Source organism: Hirundo rustica, chromosome 5, assembly GCF_015227805.2.
Source record: "Hirundo rustica isolate bHirRus1 chromosome 5, bHirRus1.pri.v3, whole genome shotgun sequence".
NCBI classification, from domain to species: Eukaryota; Metazoa; Chordata; class Aves; order Passeriformes; family Hirundinidae; genus Hirundo; species Hirundo rustica.
Window position 1 is genome coordinate 27,999,841 of NC_053454.1, and position 23,005 is coordinate 28,022,845.

Below are 23,005 nucleotides of genomic sequence, written 5' to 3' on the forward strand. Positions count from 1 at the left end.
GTTCAACTATCAACCCACTTTTCACTTGAAAATTTTCCTTAAAATCATAATGGGGTGGGTTAAAGTTAACTAAATTTTCCTGCTTATATTAATAAGATTATTAAATAACCATTAACAATACTGTTCAGATGTAAGCTATAATTTAAAATGCTTCAAACTTAAAAAAGAAATCCCTGTCACTGTAATTTCTACAGTATTTTTAAAACAATTCTTTTACATACAGTTATCAGAACAAGGTAATCAGAACTTCTGGTAAAAGTGACTGTTTACACAGAAAAGCAGATTCTCAGCACAGAGCTCTTACCATTTTGTTAACATCCACTGTGTGTATGTACAATGTTCACTTAGCTCTGTGCTGAAAGTGCAAAGAACTCACAAAGTATTCTGATTTGCAGTCAAGAAACGGTGATAGACTTACAGTTGTGAAACTGTTCAAAGCCTTTACTGAGTAAACCCCTTTACTGTTTACACACTGACCATGGCAGGAGTCAAAATAAACCCAGGCTGTAGGCAGAAAGGCAACATTCCAAACTATGTGCTTCTCCCCAGTTTTTAATGAGCTTTGCAAAATTAAACACAGAGGTGTGGAAAAAAAAAATCTAAAGGTGGAAATGTTGTGATAATGTACTGCTTTTGTCTAACACACATGGTAAAAGGCCAAGTTCAGACATCTGAGATGGCTAAGTGAATTGCTCCAATTTTATTTTGTGGCTGCATCTGAATGTTTCTGGAGATACTTCAGTGTCTGTTTTAAAGTTATTTTGTAAAAGATAACTCTGATGCATAAGCCACAGGCTTCAGAATGATAAGAGTTCAACCTTTAAAATCTTTGTCTCATAGAGATATGGAGCACACATTGCTAGTTTCGTCAGTGAGAAACAGTTTTCTACCTTTTTACCCCTGTATAATTAATTAATCCCAGGTCAAAAAATATTCTTGGAGGAGAGCACCAAAAGCAAAATATACTGGCCTGACTGTATTTTGTCTTCCTGGCGAGGGAAGACCATGCTTCTGGGAATCAGCATTTATTTGCATTGCTGTACTTTCTGTTCAATGACTTCATGAGTTCCAGAGCACACAAATAAGTAGACCAATGCACCAGTTTTAAATATTGATGGAATAGGTGTTCCACACTTGGGTAAGGCACATATTGCATAAATTTACCATTAATGAGATTTTCCCCCTCCTAATGACTGGACAACAAATCTATTTTCTTAGTTTGAAAATCCCGTAAATATTTCTGAAGAACTTTAAATTCCAGTCCCTCTCTTTCCCTTCCAAGTATGGCAGTGATGGCATGAGAACACTATAAACTTAAAGCTGTTCTTAAAAGGGTTTTGTAATTCATTAGAATTACTGACATTTAGAGTTGCAGACACCATGCATGCAGTATCCAAAAGCATTCATTTTGCAGGCAGTTTGGAAAGCTGCCATACTGAAGGACAGAGCCATAAAACTGCACTTATTTCTAGGTAAGAGGAGATACGAGAAGTTAAAACTTTTTTTCTTTTGCCATTTAAGATTGTGGACTCGCACTAGAGGAGGTAACTGATGGCTGGATTCATGTTAGATGATGTCAGACGGGGCCATTGTGGTTGCCTTTATGACCAAACTGGTACTGCTGAGGCTGTAATTCTGAATAAAGCATCCTGCCACACACCAGCAACCCTTGCTCCCTCTTTTTCTCTTCCCATCCCTTCTCCTGCTTCTGCAGCTGGCTGTAGGGTCCTGCCCCACTCTTCACACCTACTGTGAACTTCATTACGGTTTCCCACTGATTTAATGTACTAACCCAGAAAAGGACTATCAAGACCCTTTTTGTGAGGTGAGCCAGTTGAACTGGTGTGCGGAAGGAGCCATAAACAACAATTTGAGTTAATGTAAGCATGTGGCTGAGGGCAGACACATCTCTGGAGTAGTGATAAGCTATTAGATTCCCTTACATTATCCCTTTCAGCCATACCCATGTTGCACAGGGCGATGCACTGAGGCCAGCATGAGGGTTTGTATACAGAGCACTTTGTTTATACACACAGCATTTTGTTTGTATACACAGCTGTCCACCAAGGTAAGAAAGGAGAGTGGTGGAGTGCACCAGCACTGCTTTGCTGGTACTGCTTCCAAAACCCAATTCCTGTGTGGGAATTGGTGCTGCAGTTGTACGTGCAAATGGCTATAGCCAGCACAATTCTGCTTTCACATGCCTAACTAATTTGGGAATTAGGAAAGAAAGCAAAGTAGAATAATAAAAAATATGCCTATGAAATATGCCTCTTTCACAGAGATTCCTGCCACTCTCCTCTCAACTTGCTTTTAAATAAGATCCCCAAACATTACATAGCCCAATAAAGTATTTTAATGAAAACCACATACTTTTGTGTGCTTTTTTTGTTGTGCTTTTTCCAGGTACTTTCTGTCACACAGGAAAGGTTTTGTTTCAAAATGCAGTGCTATTTTTATTCACCTACCTGCATAATGCCTCAATAGCATCTCTGTCCAGAAAGTCATGCTCTCGCTTCACTAGAGCAATGTCAATTGGGAAAAGGAGATCTGCAGGAAAAGAAAGATGGAATCAAAGTGACGCTTATTCCCAGTGATGCCTTATTTCAAACAACCAGCTGCCTGCAGCTGAGCTCATCAAGATGCCAGTGATTGGTACTTAGGTAAACACATGCTATCACCTCAAATGCCAGAGGTGTTTCCTTTTCATCTACAAATTTTTGACGTGCACCCTTGATAACTGGAAGTTCATACACAGAATAGAAGAAAAATGATTAAAGCAGAGATGAAACAAGAGGAGATGGAAAAAGGCAAGTGCAAGCTTCCCTATGAGACATTAGAACTGTTAACTAATTCAGGCTAGCTTTATTTAAAACAAATATGCCATCTCCATCAAAGTTCGAATATCTCACATTAAAGAAAAAAGGCCAGTAAATGCCCAAACACTGAAAGAATGAAAAAACCCCCTTGAATCTCCTTAGCTGTTAATTAAGCTATTTACAAGTTTGACACAGTTTCATTAATGAGATATGGCTTGAAACCAAAGCAAGCCAAGATGCGTGGAGACCATACTGCCTCCTCTCCTTAGGAGATTAATTAGGTAAACAACTGGGAGAGTGAGGGGGAGGAAACAATGTTGGCAGAAAGCTGAAATTTACTACAGCTCCGAAGCAGCAAACACATATATATTATTTACTGTACTCCACAGATTCCTGACTGTCATACAGGTCCTGATCTGGCATTCCTTGCACAGCTGAAACTCCCACCCAAAGCTGTTGGTTCTTCAGGGCACACAGAAATACAAGGTCAATCTATGAGCAGACTGCTGCAGTTGCACACAATTTTCCTCATCCAAGTAATTGTCTAGGAATTTTTAAAATTTCTATAGACTGGGAAGAATGAGCTGAAATAAGGGAAAGAATTAGGACTGATATTAATTTCTATAAAGGTATTTTCTGTACTAACAGAAAATGAACCCTATGAAGTCTATAAAATTAATTAATTTCCTATAACAACAGAAGTGAATTCTGTGTCCTCATTCTTATATCATCATAGAATGGTTTGGGTTGGAAGCACCTTAAAGTCCAAGCCCTCTGCTATGGACAGGGACATCTTCCACTAGACCAAGTTTCTCTAAGAAATATCCAACCTGGGCTTGAACACTTCCAGGGACGGGTCATCCACAGCTTCTACAATTGCCTCAGGAATACAAGTTATGACATATTCTGGAAAATGCTAAGAATTCTGTGTTTTCTACAGAAAACTGCAGTTTCAGCAAAGCAACTGGCAAAGGTTCACTGATTAATCTCCCATATTAAATGTGCACAGCATGGGAATGCTCCATATAGGCGACTTCTCAGAACTCTTGTACTATACCCAATTGATTCACAGGTCTCCCCCTCACCATTTTAAGTAAAAGAGGGTGAGCACATTCAACACGTACTTTTCAGCAGTGCTGATGCAAGTTTTTCCACTGGGAAAGTCATATCTTAGAATGTACACAAGAGAAGTGTGAGAACCTAAGTGACAGAGGCGACTTGAAAGAAGTTGATAGTCTGCAAAAGACCATTTTTTTAATGCTTAATCTATGCTACTGCTGGCTTTGTTGCTGCTGCCAGGGGGGCATGCAAAGGACAATGGTATATTGTTTTTCAGTTAGGACAGCTGTCCTTTCAATAGGTGTGGCTGGCCTTGCTCTCACTGCTTCTCTCTCACCTCTGTGTTCTTTTGATGTTAGACAGGACATGCTGCTACAATAAAAACTTCATGTAAGTTTAGAATATCTAGGTAGGGCAATGGTAACACAGGTAGGACACGTTTTCTGAATTCAAGTAATTTATTAGGGGATTTACGACTCAGCATCATAAGAAACACACAAACCCATGTATTCAGCTGAGAGTTTTGTCTCAGTTGTAACAAAGACTGGAAGTACAGTTTCAGCTCCATATCCCAAGAAAATCTTGGCATTTCCATTAGCACAGAAAAAAAAGAAGGAAAGAAAAAATAAAAAATAAAAGGAAATTTAATTTCTGAACAGGCAAAGAAAAGTTTTGCCAAGTGCAGTTTTCAAGAGTGCTATTATCATCTCATATTGCCAATGCAGCTGCAAATCAAAGCTAAACAAGATCATTTTTCAAGGAGGTCAGCTCAGTATTTGCTGTAATTTTCAGCAGTTATCCACTGTAAATAATGAACTTGCTATGCTCGTTCTTACAGGCAGCAGCTGGAGTTTGCTTTGTAAAATGAAGAGGCGGTTAAGAGTGCATAATTTTACTACAATGAAAGTAACATTAAGTGGTATGGGGGCAAATTCTGAACAATAATACAGATATATAAAAAGGATGTCCCACTTTAAAACAAACTGCTCCATGCTACTCTGCATCAGAATGTAAGAAATGTATGCCAAACCCGCAGGTTTCTAGTAGGTTGGAGAGACAATGAAGACAACAGTTCTAATTGAGCAAAATCTTGTAAAAGCAGACATACAAAATTAATTCATCCCAGAGAAGGACCAGTGACTGCAGGAGGCACCCACTACTCTGAGGAGCACAACAACAGCCTGTATGTTCTTTTTCCCTTCACTGTAAGCCTGTGTCTTACTCCAACCCAAACCACCCTGAAAAAGCACACAGGACTTGGGAATCATGAGGCATACAGACGTACCCATGCATATGCCTAATCTCCTACTACTGTTCCATTAGCAGTGTTGGCCAGTGGTACTGTACACAGCTTTCACATTTCCCCAAGACAGGGCTTCTAGCAGTGGCTATGTTCCTTTCTGTTTCAACCAGAGGGAACGTACCACAGTACTAACCTTTACATCTGTTCTACGATGATGTTTAAAAGATTCAGACTAAAACAGAAACCTGAAACAAATTCAAAACTCCTGCGTGCTTCAGAGTCTCTTTGGGTTTGCTACACCTATACGTGTGGTGCATAGCAGAGAGCAGCCCAGTTCCTAGAAGTCACCTTATGTACTGGAACTTTAGTGGTGCCCCTGAATCTCATTTATTGGTGAATATTACATCTTATTATCCAAAAGTTGCTGGGGGAGTATTGAGTTCAGGTGCCTACCTTCATAAAGCTGCGCATACTGCGGGAACCCAGCAGCCCGCAGCCAGTCACAAGCTTCCTTGGCCTCGATTTCTGAAAGAGGACAGAAACAAATCACGCTCTGATTAGTGATCTGCAGAGAAAAAAACTTCCTCTCCACCACTTCTACTACCCCCTCTGCAAAATAAGCAAGGGTTTCCAGAAACTTTGAACTGAGACATGCATTTGCTTATCCCGGTTTGCTTTTCTTCTCGCTATCAAACATGATTTAGATTCTGGAAAGTCACTAACGCTCAGCTGCTATTTATCAACAGCTCATCATTTTAATAGTAAGAGAAACTGGCACAAATGAGAACTGCAGCAGTTATGGATTATCCTGTACAGTATTCGTTAACACTAGAAAAAAAACCATCTGCAATCAACGTGAGCAGCGTTTGTCCAGCAAATCTTATGGTTCTCTTGGCACAACCACTTTGTCTTGACAGAAATTCCTTGCAGAGCTCGCAATACTGTGCACTTTAACACCTCGTAGGCAGTACTGACAGACTCAAGCCCAAGAACAACTGACACACTGTACTGCAGCTCACTCAAGCACATATTTCTACCCAACAAGAACCTAGTTTCATTGGAAGTCTACAAGGTATTTATGAGTTACTTGGTATATTACAGGAAGGTTTCCCTCACTCTGCCCGAAACAGCATGCCACAGAATGAAATTATTCACCCACATATGTGTTACACTGAAAGAAAAGAATATTAGTCTGTGAATAAACCACATATAAATGCATTTGCTACTTAATACAAGTAGAGGTAAAGAATATGTTATCCTATCAGCTCAAACTAGGAAAATATAAAAGGTACTTAGGGTATTCACCAAGTGTTGAAAATATGGATTGGGCTAATTATGTTCTTTACAAAGTTCAATATAGTGCTACTGGGAATTTATCTCCCTGCTTAGAACTGATCAAACAAGCAATGAGAAATCAGAAACCATTAAAGTTTGTCTGGCTTTGATTATACTCACTGTTCCTGACAGACCAGGAAACAAAAGCTTCATTATGCACATCTCAGTACACAATTTTGCCACCTACTTGGAGAGGATACTGTGGCTACCTGCTGCAGAAACCATGTGTAAAAGGCCCCGCTCAGAATTGCTCCAAATGCAGGTTACTGCATACAGGGCATTGAAAAACCAAACACAATGTAAGTAAAACATCACAAGATTTTGTCACACTATGAAATATTCCTAGTGAGATATAGGTACACAAAATTGGATGAAATGGCAGGCACATTTTAGTGTCTCCAAAATGATGGCAATCCCCCTCTCATTTTCCAAATTGCTACAATACTGTTAAAATATTTGTGCTTTGCCAGACTACTTTGCTAAGACACATATCCAAACCAAGGGGTTAAGGTGAGCCAAAACACAACATTCCAGATAAATAAACATCTAAAAATCCACTCCTGTGGAAGGCAGGACAAGCAGGCATTTGTGCAATTTGTGTTTGCTTCACCTTTGGGTTATGGGACCACATGAGAACAAGCACGTACAGACATATTGACTTAGCTACTGATTAAGAAAAGGCATTCTTCAATTCCAATTGCAAACGATAACAAAGTTTTCCTTAAGTATTATTTCAATTTCAGTATGCTAAGAAAATATGTGGGAATTTAATAAAGAAGAAAAAAAATCTAAAATGGATTTGAAACTTGTTCTAAAGCAAGAACAAACAAGATGATAGATTAATACTTCAGAAGTGATTAAATAGCAAAGTAAAAAATCTGCAGCTAGTTTTTAAGTGTACTTAAAATAAAATGCAGTATCTTATGAGTCACATTCTGCAGAATTGTCTGGATTCAATGAGAATTTTACTTGATTTAAAACCAAGGGGGAAAAAAAATTATCCTAGATAACAAGCATTTGCCAATAAATGCAAGGAGATGCTTGCAGTGCAATTGAAAAAAGTGCCAGATTCCCTACTACTACAGGCAATCTTCAATGACTTTAAATATTTGTTCACAGGTGCTTTACTGAGCACCCCAGGCATATGACCTGTAAATGATTTCTAGAGCTAGGAAATTATGAATATGCATTCACTGAACTTTTTTCATCATTCTCTACAGAGGCTCGGTGTATCTTTTCTGCATATGTATATGCCAATTATGTGGAAGCTACATTTTACAGGCACCCAGCTCTCATGTGACTAAGGGATTTTCAGAGCATATTTGCTTTCAAAATACCTTTGTGAATCCCCCAAGAAGTTTAGGCAATGAAACACCTAAGTTTTTCCTATCTGTCCACAAGAATTGAAGAGAACAATAAAACACAACGAAACACCTGTCCATTGATTAGGCTATGTAAATGCCTAGGGCTCCCTACGAGACACTGCCAAGTGTTTAAAAGCCATATTTGCCCCATTTTCACAGGGCAAGTTGCAAGTCCTGTCGCAAGCCCTGGGAGGGCAAAGGGTTGCAAGTTCTGTTGCAAGTCCTTGAAAGGGTGAAGGGTTTTGAGCACTGTCTTGAACTAGGGGCCAGGGAGTGCCCTGAGGCCAGGGCTCTCTCCCTGTCACCTCACCCACCCAAAGCATGGGTAAGAGGAAGAAATGATGTTACGGGTGACAGAGTGGAGGCGGGACCTAAAAGAGTAGCTCCTATTGTTCAACTCCAGTTGGCCAAACTCAAGATTCCTCCTAGACTGTACTACAATGTGGTTTGACAAGATGAAAGGAAAGGTAATTTTTTAACCCAGCTCCCCTATCTCAACCTTGCTGGCTACTGATGAGCTAGAGTATGAACAAAACTGTGTACGTGTGTGAAATTCAGACAAATCAAAATATAGTCAGAGGGAGATTCCAGCCCAAGGTACACTGAATAAACTGCACAGAAAGCCGAGTACACTGAACGAGTTTCCTTAAATGAAGAGATACAAACTTAAACAGCTGAGAGCTTGTCTAGGTAAAAAGTTCATTACCGCAGCTTACCTGGAATCTGTGTTTGAGAATAAAACACATTGGTTAAACCTGAGGTTCCAGCCAAATCATTTAAACTACCCTAGAGGAAGAAACTCATTCCTACAATTTCCAAACTCCAGCTTCCAGCCCAGCAGCATTAGCCCTAGGACTCTTGGTTTGCTAGCTGTCAGTTTCATATCCAAGTGGACATAAGAATATTTACGTGCAAGTCCTTGTCATCATGATCAGTGGCAATCAAGGTAATAAGAAACTAAAGAAAGAAAAACAGGTCTTCCAGAATCAGATTTTCCAGCAACTTCTAAAAACATTTAGAAGGGACACAGCATTCAATAGCCTTTGTTCAGTATCCCAGGGGATGTAGGTTACAGATAATTATCTGAGCTATGAACTCACTGTGAAGCACAGCATTTGGTTGGCTGCGGCCAGCTGATAGCCACAGGGAGGAGAGGAAACTTGCAGAGGAACTCTACAGTGCTTTCCAACCTATTTTAAGAAAGTCCTACTTCAGCCACAATTTGCAAAGCCATTTCTGATGACCGGGCAGCTGAAGCTGATAAGCCACTGCAGGCAAAGGACTGGTCTCACTCTCTCCTTCCCACTCCATCCCTGCAGTGCCACTTCCTTCCTGAATCAAACAGCCTTGCCAGTTAAAACCTCCACAATAAACTACCATTCAGTATAATTCCAAGTAAGAAATGTATGTGCAGCTTTTCAGACGTGCATCCTGTGCCCTCCCCCAGCAGCAGGAGGTTCTTGTATGAAAAACCGCTGGCAAGAAAGAAATTGTCCTATTATTTTTATAAGTCCTGATACAAAAAAACCAAAAAAACAAAACAAAACAAAACAAACCACCAAAAGACCCAAAACCAAAACAAACAAAAAAACCCACACCACCCAAAGAAAAAAAAAAAAAAAAAAATCCAAAACAACAACAACAGCAACAACAACAACAACCCCCCCCCCCCCCCACCAAAACGAAAACCTGAAAAACCTCTTGGAAAGTAAAACAAAACAAATTAACTGCCCCCGCCCCCCCCCAAATCCCCCCAAACCCCAAAAAGAAGTACAATGAAGCCTTTATTCTCGGTGTCGTGTAAGCAAACAGGCAAATTCGTTAAAGAGGAAACAGGAAATTTTTATTGGATACAGCTTTATTTGTTAGTCTGTTTTACAAAGCAGTCCTCCATGCTCAAATCAAGGGTAGGAGTTCCTTTTGTGTGTGGTTGGGAACCATTAGTCCTTATTTACCCACTTCCAGAGGGATTAGGAGAACTCAATTCTTCCCCAGAGCAGTAAATGAAAATGGAAAAGTCTAACTTCCTTTTTTGTTAAACTTTGGTTAATCTCGGTTCCTGACCTTGTAAGTTTGCAAGTTTCGACCTTCAAAGTAAAAACATCTCAATTAACACCTTGTCTGAAACTGCAGTTGCAGAAGGGAGACCTGTAAGATGTCTACAGTCTTTTGTTTAATACCTTCCCTCTCATAGAAAAGAAAAAAACAGACAGAGATGTGCAACAATGTTCTTTCAGAAAAAAAAAATAATCATAGCAGTCCAGTAAAGACAGCAACAACATTTACTTTCATTCTTCTTTTTCACTTCCATGAAATAACATGCAATTTAAACACTAGCTCTTTCAGGGCCTTCAGGACAAGGTGCAAAGCAGATGTATCTTTGTACAGTCATGCATTGACTCAATTTTCACCTAAGTGCTAAACATCTTATGAACAGTTTTTCCAAGCAGATGGTTTCCTCTTGCCTCGATTCAGACACCTCTACAATCATATTAGCACCTCCACACATCAGTTCTACTCATCTCACCTTTTGGTTCTGTTAAGAGAGAAGCTCGTAAAAATCTGTAGCGAGACTGGTAAAATCAGCACAGTCAAAATCAAACTGCAGAAAAAAATGGACTTCACTACTGAAGGTTCACTTCAATGTCATACATAACAACTTGGGTTTTTTGAGCTTCTTAACTGCATCTTGGTCTTAATTTTTAAGTAAATTATTCCAGTTGAAATTCACTATTTGACTTTTTTCTCAGAAGAGAAAAAAACCCCAAACAAACAAACAAAAAACCCCAAACCAAACCAACAAAACAAAACAAACCCCCAAACAAACAAAAAAAACGTTGTAGAAATCGAATACAATCATCTTCCTAAATTAGCTTGCCGGAGAGGCTCTCCCATACAGTGCAGAGAATGATTCCAGATTTTCATGAAAGCTGGAGACGAACACACTATCTTCTTACTCCATAAACTATTTGTATGTTTGCTAAGGCACAGAGGAGCACATGAAGCACACAGACCACAAAGGATTCTTCCCCATCCAGGACTTATGGTCCAGTTTAATGGCTGCAAGTGGCTGGCATGCTCTTTCTCTGTCTATATCAGAAATCGCCTCTCCCTACATGTCATGTCCCTCTGAAACTTCTGCTGCTTTGCAAAATTTTTGTTCAACTCAAAAACACTGTCCTGAGCTATTATGAAACTCGACATCATTCATGATCATATTTTTTAAGACCAGCTGTGGTATATGTGAGAAATATTCTTGTTTGGATAGAATTCCACGCCCCAAGTACACGCAATCATTTTTCCTTGTGCTTGAATTTCATCCCTGACACGTGAATTGTGTTCCCAACATTAGACCTGATCAGACTATCCAACCACTCAGTCCACAGATACATGAACACAGATGTGAAATCTGAGACAAACCGGGGAAATAACTGCACTCTGGCGGCTGTCTACAAATGAGCCGTCCAGGCATTGAAAATGATAAATCAGTTCTGCGTAATGTCATATGCCCGCAGCCCTTTAAAGCTGGGACAGTATGACTGACTTCCTAAGAGTAAGCCTGTTACGTGTCCATGGCTTCAGATGGTTTTCGCTTTGAAGATACGCGACTGTTGCTTGAAAATAATTAAATTCCTTCTCATAAATCAATTTTTTCTCGAACTTGCATTGTTAAATATTCCTTAGGCAGTATCATTAACTTAGTGCTCCACAGCTTTCAAGAAAGGAGCACATAGCAAGGACTACAGAAAGCAAAAATATAATTATTGAAGAACAGCATTTTATAAGGATAATGCTCTCAAACACAAACTTGGGAGGTTTGTCAATAAATGTTCAACCACTAAAAACTACATCATTCTGAAAATCCTGTTAAAAGCTCTTGCCAAACTTTTAACACATTTTGAATTTTTTCTGCTTCTAAGAGAACAATCTAATCTTATACAAGTGTTGTAGAATAACAGTCTAACAAACACATTCGGTCCTTGAAGGTTGCATTTCTAGAAGAACCAGTGAGATCAAGAGAATATAAAGCACAGCTTTTGAACTGATTATGAGCTTGCACATTCTGAAGTGAAAGCTAACAACCTTCCCAAGAGAGTAACTTTCCTCCTTTCACCTTCAAAGTGCAAGCTACATTTCGCAATTGCAGCTGCCTTTTTTGATCCTGTGCTCCTATATTTCACTGTGCTTCCATTTGCCTTCTACAGTCAAATGATACAGGCTGTGACCTCCACTTACTGTTGCCTGCCTCAGCAATCAATTTAAGCCACTATGGATGCATGTACAATTTTAAGAAAATACCTCATTAAAAACTTTCAGAGGGATGGGGCGAGAGGAACTCAAATTCTTGAGGGAAACCATATATGACACCAAATATATACACTGCTTTGTAGTCACAAAACCCCTAGAAACAGTGATGAATGTTACTCAGATCTTCCACAACTATATGATGACGACTAAAAAAATATTCTTTGTGTTGTCTCCTGCTGGCTTTGGGTTAAACTAGAGACTGACTGGCTTTTTCAAGTTACAGAGCCTTGAAGCAAGACAGTAACTATGCAGTGGATGTTATGTATAAACCACAGGACACTGGGAGAAGAAACAGAGTATGTTTGGAATTTGTGTGGGAACAGATGAAGAAGTAAGGAAACAGATGTTTAAGATCATATATTGATGTTTTCTCTGAAAAAAAAAAGCAGGAAGCTTGAATACCCTTTTTTTTTTTTTTGTCAGCAGAACTTTTGAAAAAAGCAAATGGCTGTTACTTCCACGGATAGGATTTAAGTTTCTTTATTTCCTTATTGGTGAAAGCTTAAAAAAAAAGAATATGACTAGTTTCCAGAATATCTACAGAGGTATGTTGGCTGTATGTATTTTCTTTCCCAACTATACCAAATTACAGAATATAGTACTTCTAATTGCTCACTAATACTCTTGCTATCACAGCAAGCACAATACTGCTTTTGTGGATCAAAATCTAATTATTAAACTTGGACCTCTTTTTCACAGTCTTCAGCATATCAAAATCACTTCAGAACTTTTACAGCTCAAAATATAAAAAGAGAAACAACACTGAAAATATTTCAAACATTCAGAGATTGAGCCAACTCTTGTTAAAATCAATGGGAGCATCCATAAATATCAGAGGACTTAACTAGGACTCTCCCAGTGTGGATCTGTGGGTCTCTAAAATCCAAGAAAACTTTTGCAGGAATAAATGGGGTCAGTTTCACTATTTTTGCCATGGGGAGAAACCCAGGTTTTCATCAGAGCACAAGGAAGGACAGTGCCCAATGGCAGGAGGTCAGAGAAGGCAAAACCACCACTTCTACAACTTGCCCTGGCTGGCAAGAAGAGGTCCTTCCCTCTATCAAGAGGACCAAGCACAACTGATTAGCTCTGAAAAGCACCAAATCAACATAATTTTGGGATCTAATAAAGGGCTACTGAAATAAAGGATATTTCCCATGTGTCTGTCAAGCCCTTTCCATATACACTCTGTAACAGATTGCAATTGCTGCTTATTTTCACACCATTAAATATGCTTCTAGATGCCCAAGGTTAGCTGCTTTATTCCTTGTTGAAGACTTTGGGAAAGCGTGTTCTAGGACACAAAAGAATAATCACAATTCCTGGTTTACACTTCAAGTTAATAATTTATTCCTAAATCGGTTTTTGTTTTGTTGATGTTTTGTTTGTGTTATTTGTTTGTTTCATTTTGAGCATATAAGGAGAATTAGGAAAGAAATTTAAAAACCAATGCGAGCTGAAGATAAAAACTAACTTTGTTTAATCAGAAAACTATAGCTTGATGTGGCAGTTTTCCTGTCAAGTAACAACTCTTTTTATAGGTTAAAGATGGTCTTCTCTCATCTTGTTTTTAAGAAGGTTCTCAGATGAAGAGGAACAAGGTGTCAAGTGACTTAAAAAACCCTCAAGAAATAATTGGGCACGTGGGTTATTTATCTGGCCTGCTTAACGCAGGGTGGTCTTGGAGGAGGATTATTTGGGGCAGAGAAAGCAGTTAGTCAAATCCTCTGATGGAGGTCATGTTGACAGATTCCAGAGTGAGAAACAAATCCTCCTCCAAAGAGTGGGAAATGGAAGATGACTTTATCCTTCTCTTCTCTCAGAAATGACTTGGTTAGCATGACCTTTGAGAACATACTGAAGGACAAACATTAACCATTGCTACTCCCAAGGCCAGCATTAATATCCTCCGATTGCCCCCGCCTGCAAGCTCGTGGTGGTACGCAAAACTCAGCTAAAGGCTCATCCAGCCCCAGAGGGAGGCGAGGGTGAGTAGGCTCTGCATGACAGACACTTCATCTAAAAGAGGAACAGAATGTGGGCTACCTGCTCAGATCTAGGAAATAGCAATGCTGTAAGAACTGAATTGGCTCAATAGCTCATACAAAAGAAAACAGATTTTCTAGACGGTTACTTCTTTGAGCTTGTTAAGCCTCAACCTCAAAACTACCCACGCATGTAGGAAGAACTGTATGGAAGAATGACTACATCACAACCATTTACAGCTATCCTCATTGATGATCCAGCCCCCAACTACATCCTAGTGATACAACACTAGATACAAAATATAAGTGGCAGGGAACAGCCCAGCATAAGCCAATTGCATGACAGACAAATGCATTCTTCCCTGATGCAGAATAAAAGACATAAACACAGATTTTTCCGAAGCAAATATCACTATGAATGTCCTGCTTTCAGATATTAGAGACAGTCACAGTATTGTCTGTGATACCGCATACTCGAAAATGCTTCTCTCAGTACAAGATCTAATGGTCACATTTCATATGGATGGAAGAAGAAGGGAAGTTAAAACAGATCATGAAGCTTTACACTGGAAAGCTTCTTGTATCTTATGTGCACAGGAAATCTGTTCTTAGAACTCATGGAGAAGAGAGGGAAGGGTGGTCAGCAGAGCATCCAATTCTGTGGGTCCACAGGGTCACAGAGAGAACATCCCCATAATGCAAAACTGTGACTGGGGGGCAGGGCATGTCTTTTTGTTAACCCTGAAATATCAGTAAATTACAAGAACAGGTCTGGGAATGTCAAACTGCATCCACCACTGGCTTCAGCAAATGTCTTTCATGCATCTCCTCAGGAATCACTCTAAGTACAGACTACTGCATTTGAATAGAAAGATTTAGACAATTGTAAAATAAATATATTTAAACCCAATTCTATGGAATTCTGCACCCTTTTAAACTTTAAATGCCCCAAAAGAAATAAGTGAGACATCCTATTGTGTCTTTATTAGGAGAGAGACCAGAAATTTTTTTTCCTGATCCTGTCTCACCTACCACAGTCCTTCCCAAGGGAAACAAATACTACAAAATATTTGAAAGAATATTCACCCTAAGAAATAAAAATTCTTGTCATGGTCTTCTAAAGGCACCAAAGTAGTTCAGAATGGTCTGCAGTATTATCTGTAACTTTCAGATGATGAAACTGAGTGAATTACAACTATCTGGCTAAGTTATTCTCAACTCTCTTTTGGTTCTGCCAGTTTTGCCAGTGGTATACTGTACTAGCAGATCTACTGATTTCAAAGATGCTGAGTGGGATAGGGTAGCACTGTCAGCAAGAATGGCAGAGTAAAAAGAAGCAGAAAGTTCCAATCACAACCCAGTCCTGTGCCCCTTTCATGACAATTGCTCATCATTGAAGACAGAATTTGTTTTTCTCCTCAAATAGGAGAAAGAGGGAAAGTAGACGAGAAAATAAAAAAAAAAAAAAACAAAAAAAAAAACCCACACAAAAAACCACCACCACCACTAACAAAACCAAAACAAACACAAACAAACAACCCCTCCCCCCCCCCCCCAAAAAAAAAAAAAAAAAAGAGACCCCCCCCCCCCAAAAACACAAACAAAACACAAAAAGCCAAGAAAAAAAACTTGGCAAAAAACTTTGGACATCAAAAAACATGCAAGAAAATCCTGATACCCTGCACCATTCAGAATTACTGATTGCTTAGGTACAAACAAGAAATATGCATGGAATTGCTGAAATTACGAATATTACTGTATATCGACACTCACTACATTACTGTAGAAAATACAGAATTTTGTAATCGGTTCACCTTGAAACACTGAGATTCAAACTGTAAGAAGAACAATGATACCCAAAGAATATATATAAATTATACAGGGCACCATCTCTATTTAGTGGAGATGAAACCAGCAAATTCTCTGCTAACTGCATATCATTTGATTGCTGTAGTTCTATAACATACACAAGGAAGGGGAAACATCTGAAGTTATTTTTATTTCTCCAAGTCTTCTGGCTATACTGTATGAATGCTAGGGTGGGTCTGGCATTGTCTAAAATGTGTCAGGGTCCTTTTGCATAGCCTCATTTCCTTCTTCCTGTCGCTAGGAAGGATAGTTAAGCATGAAAAGTGCTTGTTTACAGTACAGGACCATCCTGTTAAGCACATGAGTTCTCTTCCTCTGTCTCTTTTTAACCACTGAGGGTGCATTGTGTTTATGCTCAAACCAGTAGCACAACTCCCATCAGAGGAGAATTGGAAGAGAAGTCTGAATCTCCCAAGAAGCCCAAACATAACATACTCTGGTATTCTGCCTAGAAAAAAAAACACTTTATAGTGCAAGCTGCATCTCTAAATATTTGCAGAACTCGTAAATTCACATGCCTCAAACAAACCACTGCCTAGAATGTAATGAATCAGAAGAACCAGAAAAGTAAAACCAAGCCACCTCATCTCCTTTTTCTAGGAATCTTAATATAAACATTTGAGATTAGTGCATGAGTACAACTACAGTACCTTTTTTCTACCAGAGGCAAAATACACTGGGCACTTGTGAGTTTCCATGAGTAGCATCAGTCTTCCTCTCTGGCCCAGCACGGCCCGACTCAAGAATTAAAAATCCTAGACTGAATCTAGGTGATTCAGACTACTAGACTACTGAGAAATAAAACCAAATAAAACCACCAGATACGTTCTTGCTGTTAACTACCACTTAGAAATTACATTTTATGACATGTAGGAAGTTTAAGCCTTATGGTGTTTAAAACAATGCACTTTTGATTAAAAAAAGTATCAATTTACTATCCAAGTTATTTTAAAAGAAGATGGGATCACAAAGTCCTAGAGGCCACAAAAGGTAGCTCCAAATACTCTGATTTCTATGAACTTGTAGGCAAAGAAACTTGTCAAAACAGTATCTACATCTTCTCTTGTATATACTGTATTCTATAGTCAAAGAATCTCAGTCCTAATTACAATCCCATCAGCTAACTGACATAGTAACCTAAACCCATTAATCTGAGAGACATCCATCCCACTTCCTGGCCATCTGAGCCTTTTCTTTTTGTTTTTGTTGCTTCTACTGTAGATGCAGAGCAGGATGCCTAGAGGACAGCAGTAATCATACCTGAGAAGACAAGACAGCAGGCTACAGCTGCAGAATCAACAGACACACCTAATACCAACTCCATGTGCTGGCAGCCAGCAACAGTCTGCTTGCCAGGCAGATGCTGAATCAGTCTGGCACTGAGCTGTTGACAGATTCATACTCAGAGGCTCATAAGAAATCTGCCTATTATCATCCTTAAGTTCACTACAAACAGCCTTAAAACATAACCTGACTCAGAGAACTGTTACTGAACTGCTGTTAGGAATTTCTTGATCAGGGCAGGGCAATTCAAACAGATCACATTTACTCCTGTAAAAAAACAAAACAAAACAAAACAACAGTAAAAACATCTATAATTGATGGCTAAGATAAAATTGCATTCCGCAATCTTTCAATTCAGGTATGTTAAGGACTATGACACATCAGGCAGAACCTTCCGATTTAGTCAAATACATTGTTTAAATGCAGTTATTTTTTCTAATTTTCCCAAAGAGAATATGAGGGAGCAGAAAAGCCCGAAAGAAACCTGTTGTACCAATAGTAAGTGCCTTGACTGGCAACAGAACTCATTAGGTTAATGGCAACACATCGCTCAACAACTTCACAGTCTCGGTGGAACTAGGTCCTTGCTGTGGTTTGCAGAGAAAGGGAGGGTGACATGGAACGTAAAACTGACAGACTGGAAAACGGCATCGCCTTTCTGTTTTCCTCGAGCAGGGAAAAAGGAAAAGGGGGGGTAGGGGTGAGCTCGTCTGGCAGGAGGTGCTGCTCCTCCACCGGGATCAAAGCCGCCGGGGGTGACATCAGGGCTGGCCACCGCCGCACGGGGGGAGCGGAGCCACCGGGCTCCTGGAGGCCATCGGGCTAATTACGGAAAACTTCAAAAGGAACTCGACGGTTCCCGTCTCGCAAGGACTCCCAGAAAACAAAAGAAAAAAACAAAACAAAACCACCCAAAACAGAGAGAGACGAAACGGAAAACAAACAAAACAAAAAACCCACCGAAAAAGAAAGATGCAGCACGGTGATCTTCAGGGAGCGGCCGCACCCCGAGCAGCGCTCCGCGCCCGCGGCACCCCCGCACCTCAGCTCCTGCGCTTATGTTAACCCTTTCGGCCGCGCTTCCGAGCATCCGAGCACAGCCGCCGCGGGCGCTCCCCAGACACAGAAGTAATGTCGGGCTCCGGCAGCGCTCCCGTCTCACCTGGGGCTGCTGCCGCCCCGACGGCGCTTCTCATCTGCGCACACGGACGGGCGGCGGGGCCACGACCCGCGGCTGGGGGCGCACCGCACCGCACCGCAGCGCGCCGCACCGCGGGAAGGGGCAGCCGCCCGCTGCCAGCGCTCGCTTCCCGGGGGCCGCGGGATAACGCGAGCGGGATCCCGTCCCCCTCCGCCCCACGCGCTGCCCCCACGGCACCCTCCGGCAACGCCGGCCGCGCCGCGCGGAGCCTGCGCCCCCCGGCGCGCAGCCGCCACCCCCCAAAACGGGCCGGGAGGGGATCCCCGAGCTTACGTGTGAGGATCATGGTCTCCGCCGGCCGCGGTGGCTCCGCGGCACTGCCTGCGGGGCCGGCTGGCTGCGTCCCTGCCTGCCCGCCTGCCTGCGCGGCGGCGGCGGCTCGCAAGTGACACCGTCCCGCGGAGCGGCGCAGCGCCCGCCCGGCCCCTTCACCGCCCCCGCCCCCGGGGCCGCCCCGCCCCCGGCCCGCTCCGCTCCGCGCCCCCCCGCGCCCGGAGACCCCCGAGCGCGGGCACGGGCACACGCCGGGCGTGCCTGGCCGCGGCCCCTGAACGCCAGAGCGGCGACAGCCCCGGCACAGCGCTCGCAGCCGGGCGCACGCTCGGGCACGCACATGAACGCGCGCACACACAGGCGCACCTCTCCCCTGTCCCTCCACTGCTCGTCTGGGGAGTCCGGGGGAATTTCAGAAACCAAAGGTAATGCGGTAAAAGACGACATTAAGCCTTCTGTGCCTTTTGTTCCTTTGGTTTTTGATGGCTGTCAGCTCTTGCGGTGGCCAGGTTCACAAAAAGCAGCGAGCAAAGCTCTCAATCCTTTTTCCAGGAAACACAGAGAAAGTTGACTGAAAAGGCATCGTGGCTCCTCGGTGTTACAAATTGGAGGGGTTTGGAACGGCCTGAGCAGCCCAAGGCATGGGGGATGCTGAGCCTTCAGCCAGAAGCAAGCCGTGCAGGGTGGCCAGGGCATGCCGGTCCCTCCCTCTCTAGACATCGTGCCGAGGAGCACTGTGAAATTTTAGAATTCCTGAGCACCAGCAAAGTCTCAGTCTGAACCTGGACGAAAAACAAGTGTTTTTTTCTTATGGGGACTACAGCACAGTGATAGGCAAGTCTTGGAGATAGTGAAGCAAAGCCTGGCTTCATAGCTCTGTGTCTGGGAGTTGCTTCTTACACCACTTATTCCACTTTATAATTTGCAAAGTTTTTTTGAATGCATGTTGCTTGGTTGACGCATTCCAGACTGTCAAATGGCACAAACCAGGTACTTTTGAGCAGCTGCCAAACTATAAGCATGGAAAAAGGTATTGTGAAAATTTGAAAATATCTGGACCCTGTCAAAGATTGTGATTGGTTCATTTTCTTCCAAGCCAACATCATATTTTATACTCACTGGTGTTATTCTAATGTTCAGTTGTCATTTCTGCACTATGAATACAGATATAAAGTATACATAATGAGATGCTTGAGCTGACAATTTCCTGAAGAATAAACATCTCCCGCTTCTCAAGGCTGCAAACTGTGGCCAGTTGGCCATTATTGTGTTGTTTCTGGAAACCCCTACACAGCTCTAGGCCATTAATTTACTTGAATAGCCCAGAAGAGGATGAAAATGCACTATATCTTTGAGCTTAACTTTACATAAATTACCTGCTTAATCAGTTACCTCTTCGTATCTAACCTGGCTCATGCACTTTTTAGCACAGCCATGTTTACCTTCATTTTGAAGGTTTCTGGTAAGGTCAGGATATATGTTTATTAGATAGTTCAGGAACGTAAAATGTTAATTCCTAACTCTAGCATGGGGAAGACAGACATATGCTATGCCCCAGCTGCTGAGCAGCCAAAGTAATCCCAATCTAATTGGCTTTCTGTGTGTATTGTCTTTCATTTTATGCAGTTGGTAGACTAGAAAGTGTCAGGACTAGAAACTAGTCCTGACGAGATGAAATATCCTGTTTGCATATTGTGTGTGTGATTTTCAGTCTGAATTTCTGGAGGGGAAAAAAAAAAAAAAAGAGAGAGAGAGAGAGAAGAAATTTCTCCAAATAGTATCCTTTAAAGGGAGGGGAGAAAAAAAAAAGAAAAAAAAACTACCAGAAAGATATAGGGAAAAATTGCAATAATAATGTTGGAACCAGGAGACCACCAAGTGTCAATTTGATACCCTTTGTATGTAAAAATCAGGGTTTTTTCCTGTAAACACAAACTGCCTAGGCTGCTTCCTGGACCAAGCCTTCATTTTGTATAGGAAGCTTTTGTGTAGGACCCACAGGAAGCTTTTGAAAGAGGAGAGAATGGACTTCACAGAAAAAATGGGAAAGGTTGGGAGAACTTGGGTTTGTGAAAGGGAACAAAAAAAATCTAAATATAAGAGGAGATGTGTACAATAGTGAAGAAAAATCCAAATTGAGAAAGTTGTGTGATAGTTGCATATCAAGAATTTGAAGTCAGACTCTCATTTGAGGATTCTGAGAGGGGTGAGTGTTAAGATTGGTGAATACTTGACAAATGTGTCCCAGACAAAGAAGATGGGAAATGCAGTAATTAAATCAAGGATTATCAATCTCCTCTCTACCACTTTGTTAAATAGCAAATGAATGCTATTTAATGATGATGCCGACAATGAAACACTATGTTTGTGCTTTAGTTCAGCACTCCTATTCTACTTGTAAATCTAATTATCTGCCACGGTAAAGGAGGAATCTCCATCCTCATTCGGTGTCTGCAGCCATGTCAGAAACAGTGACTTTTGTGATGGAGCAGTCTGTCTGTTGGGATCATTGCTAAATAGATGCTGGGGGATTATCACTGACCTGGATTAGATCCTTGCTGGTAATCTAAAAGAGAAAGGCTTTGATTGTAGTTTGTTATCAACCGCCAAGACACACAGTCACTGGGGCTTGCATTTTAACTTGGAATTCTGTAGGGCTGCTTAAGCAGGCATGTTTTTGGAGCTGAAGCAAGGCACCAGTCTCGAATTTGCTGTGAAACGTGCTCAGAGGAGCATTCCATCTGAGGCATGGGTGTTTAACAGGCTACAACCACCCTAATCACTGATCCGCCTTTAAAGAGTGTTGTGAAATCAGGAGAGCTTTGGCCTTTAATATTTTTATATCTTTATCTCTCTGGCTATTCAAAGAGCAGGCAGCTGCCTGACAGACACAGGATTTTGGAAGTAGCCTGCCTAAGAGGATTGTTTCTGTGGAGTACTGTTATCCTTGATGCAATCAATGAGCTCTTGCTGGATGGTAAAGTAATTGTAAAGGGTTGCCGACAGGCACAATTACTCAGTTTAAAAGGTGAATTCTCCTTCTGTTGTAACTGCATAAGGGAGTGATTTGCAGGAAGGCATCTAATAATAAGGACTTGATTGTCCTCTGCTTTCCCTCCCAGGCCCAAATGCCTTAATGGTTAACTGTACCCCTGTCATCCTTCTAAATAGTGCAGTACACAGAGAAGTTCCAATTCACAATTGGTCAACTGACCTGCTAGTACAAACACAGGATTGTCATGACTGCAATTCTAAATGCTAGTTTTAATATCCTCTTAGCAATGATAGATTATGGGGCAGTTTCAAACTAAGTTTCCAGGCCTCTGGTTCTGGGCTTGGATTCCCTCTCGACTGGGGTATATTTGTATGTACTATTTCCACAGTCCAAAGGACTTTCATGTTCCAACCATTGTCAGTGAAATAACTAAGCCTGAATTTTCTAGCGCTTGACTTTACCTAAAGTAATTACTTGAAGTCTGTAATTGTTCAGGCCTCTTGACAAAGAGTGTTTGCACTATCACTTTGTAGAGATAAGTGATACTAACTGCCTTGCTTCCAAAGAAGACATGATTTCACCTACTCGAGAATCACAAAATGAAAGAAAGCATCTACCCAAAATCCTTTTTAACAAAATGCATAGTAAATTCACTATATTGCACAGAGGCGCTGCTCTACAGCATGTAATTTATGGGCTCTCAGCTCTAGAAATCTTCCTGTAAAAATGAACACTATTATAAATGTTACCAGCCTGTCATTTATATTAGACTTGTAGCTGATCCCAGGCAACATTCAGCTGGGTGTTCCCCCCCTTTTTTTTTAACAGTAAAAACAATAAAGAAAATTACCCTTGCCTTATTCTTTGTGGTCCATATAAGCAGCTATTTTAAAACAAGAGGTATTAGCTCTGTACTTCTGCCTACTTTTGAATGCCATCAAACACTGTGATTTCAACAGTACAGGGTGGAAATGAAATAACCAAGTTCACACTGTATTTAAGTAAGACTATTCTATAAGGGCACAACAGACTAAGAAACAAAAATAGAATTAAATTGACAAAGATAGAATTAAATTGACAAAGATACAATTTGATAAATATGGGAAAATAAAATAGGGGAGAACATCAGTATTTTCATTCCATTTTAAACAGAGAGGGTAAGCTCTTTAGCTTGTGTGAAATAACATTGATTTATGGAAATTGGTGGAATATAGGGTAACTTTCTCATATTGTGGTTAAGATGCTGTCACAGGTGAAGGTTTATTTTTAA

At 41.0% G+C, this 23,005-nt stretch overlaps 1 protein-coding gene across 3 annotated transcripts in view; it reads right to left on the reverse strand.

Moving 5' to 3' along the window:
- DLC1 (DLC1 Rho GTPase activating protein) overlaps positions 1–23,005 on the reverse strand; it is a 216,431-nt gene that overhangs the window by 19,655 nt on the left and 173,771 nt on the right. For 2 of the 3 annotated variants that reach the window (XM_040063971.2, XM_040063972.2), the window contains 2 exons: positions 5,575–5,646; positions 2,469–2,550 (listed from right to left, as the gene is read on the reverse strand). In XM_040063971.2, coding sequence (XP_039919905.1) covers positions 2,469–2,550; positions 5,575–5,646 — 154 coding nt within the window. Of the gene's footprint in view, positions 1–2,468; positions 2,551–5,574; positions 5,647–18,740; positions 18,821–23,005 lie in introns of those variants that run through there. The other variant, XM_040063973.1, reaches the window with a different exon arrangement.